Source organism: Galeopterus variegatus, unplaced genomic scaffold, assembly GCF_000696425.1.
Source record: "Galeopterus variegatus unplaced genomic scaffold, G_variegatus-3.0.2 Scaffold11922, whole genome shotgun sequence".
In the NCBI taxonomy this organism is placed as follows: Eukaryota; Metazoa; Chordata; class Mammalia; order Dermoptera; family Cynocephalidae; genus Galeopterus; species Galeopterus variegatus.
In genome coordinates, this window is record NW_007738033.1 from 16,806 (window position 1) to 19,085 (window position 2,280).

The window sequence follows — 2,280 nt, forward strand, 5'->3', positions numbered from 1 at the left end:
TTTTTTTTTTTTTAATCATTCTTGATAATATGCCCCTAGCAGCACATCTACTTGACCATATGTAGTTAGTTACATTCTTCAACTTTCCTCTCTAAAGGTAGATTAAATTCAGTTTCCCACAGACACTGGACGGTGACTACCACAAGACACTGTGTGTGGCATTTCATTTCAATCATGAGAGTGGAAAGATTTACACAGGGCATTTTGTACTCTGTTTTAGAAAAAGACTGGAACAATGAGGGGCACGTTTGGAGGCCCCAGGATGTGGAAGAGAGTTTCACGACAAAAGAAGTTGCATCGGCCAACAAAACAATGTTGACTAAGCAAAAAGGCATTGAACATGAAAAATTTAAAGAAATATTTCTACTGAGCATAGATGATGTTCCTGCAAGACTCAGATTCTTCGGACGTGACCCATTTGAAAGATATTTGAAACATAGTTTAGATATGAAAAGCTGTGAAAAAAATATTTATAAATATAGTGGATACATACAATTAGTTGACCATAATCCATCCAAATTTGTAGAAAGCCAACTTAAATGTAATGCCTGTGGAAAATTATTCAGTTCAAAGACATGCCTTCAGAGTCACCTCAGGGTGCACACTGATGAAAAATCCTTTGAATGTAATACATGTGGAAGAGCATTCAGGGAGAAGTGGAAACTCAAAGGACATCAGAAAATTCATGCAAAGGGGAAACTCTTTAAATGTGATGAGTGTGGAAAAGACTTCAAGCAAAAGTCAAATCTCATTCAACATCAGAAAATTCATATTGAAGAGAAATCCTATAAATGTAAAACATGTGGGAAGGCCTTTTCCTGGAAGTCATCCTGCATTAATCATGAGAAAATTCATAATGCCGAGAAAGCCTATCAATGTAATGAATGTGGGAAATCCTTCAAACAGTGCTCAACCCTCATTAAACATAAAAAAGTACACACTGGACAAAAGCCCTATAGATGTAAGGACTGTGCAAAAGCTTTTGTTTACAAGTCTGCTCTTGTGCAACATGAGAGAACACACACTGGAGAGAAACCCTATAAATGTAGCATATGTGAGAAGGCCTTTTCCCAGAAATCAAATGCCATTGATCATGAGAAAATTCATGCTGGGGAGAGAGCTTATGAGTGTAATCTATGTGGTAATACCTTCATTCAGAAGAAAAACCTCATTCAACATAAAATAATCCATACTGGAATAAAAGCCTATGAATGTAATACATGTGGGAAAGCTTTCTTTCAGAAATCAAACCTCTATACCCATCAAAAAATTCATAGTGGAGAGAGGCCCTACGTGTNCATTGATCATGAGAAAATTCATGCTGGGGAGAGAGCTTATGAGTGTAATCTATGTGGTAATACCTTCATTCAGAAGAAAAACCTCATTCAACATAAAATAATCCATACTGGAATAAAAGCCTATGAATGTAATACATGTGGGAAAGCTTTCTTTCAGAAATCAAACCTCTATACCCATCAAAAAATTCATAGTGGAGAGAGGCCCTACGTGTATAATGAATGTGGAAAATCCTTCAGCCGGAAGCTAAGTCTCAGTTTGCATAAAAAAACTCATACTGGAAAAAAAATCTTATGAATGTTCTTAATGTGGGAAAGCCTTCACCGGCAAATCATATCTTGTTGGACACAGAAAAGAATTCACAACAGATAGGAACCCCAGGAACTTTAAAAATGTGGAGTGCCTTAATTTATAAGGTAGCCTGAAATAGTCAACCAGGAATTCATATTGAAATGGTTTATAATTTGAAGACTACCTCTGAGAACAGTAGGGACTTATTATCAGGAGCATCCTTTGAAGATTGATTCAAGATTGGATCTTGTACCATCCAGCAGCCAAAAAAAAAAAAAAGATTGATTTGGCTTATTGATTCATCAAATAGTTATTAAGTGCCTTTTGTATACCAGAAACATTTTTAAACATTCAAGGTATAGCAATAAACTAAATGTGTCAAAAGACGTCATGGAGCTTTAGTCTAGTTCATAATAACCAGTGGTGTCTGTTCCTTAAAAAACTCAGGGCTGGCCCATTAGCTCGGTTGGTTAGAGTGTGGTGTTACCACACCAAGGTCAAGGATTCAGATTCCCATACAGCCAGCTGCCAAAAAAAAAAAAAAAGTTCCTTTAAAAATAGAAAAAAGATGGGCCGGCCCGGTGGCGCACTGCTACAGTGCGCCGCTTGGGAGTGTGGCGGCGCTCCCGCCGAGGGTTCAGATCCCACATACAGACCGGTTCCTGCTCACTGGCTGAGCAAGGTGCGGGAGCA

General features: G+C 38.0%; 1 protein-coding gene across 1 annotated transcript in view; it reads left to right on the top strand.

Annotated features, from left to right (window-relative positions):
- ZIM3 (zinc finger, imprinted 3) overlaps positions 1–1,593 on the top strand; it is a gene marked incomplete at its 5' end in the record, with an annotated part of 6,068 nt that extends 4,475 nt beyond the window's left edge. Inside the window, 2 exons of the mRNA XM_008594936.1 lie at positions 199–1,286; positions 1,332–1,593. Coding sequence (XP_008593158.1) covers positions 199–1,286; positions 1,332–1,593 — 1,350 coding nt within the window. The remainder of the gene's footprint in view (positions 1–198; positions 1,287–1,331) is intronic.
- Between the last annotated feature and the right edge of the window lie 687 nt (positions 1,594–2,280).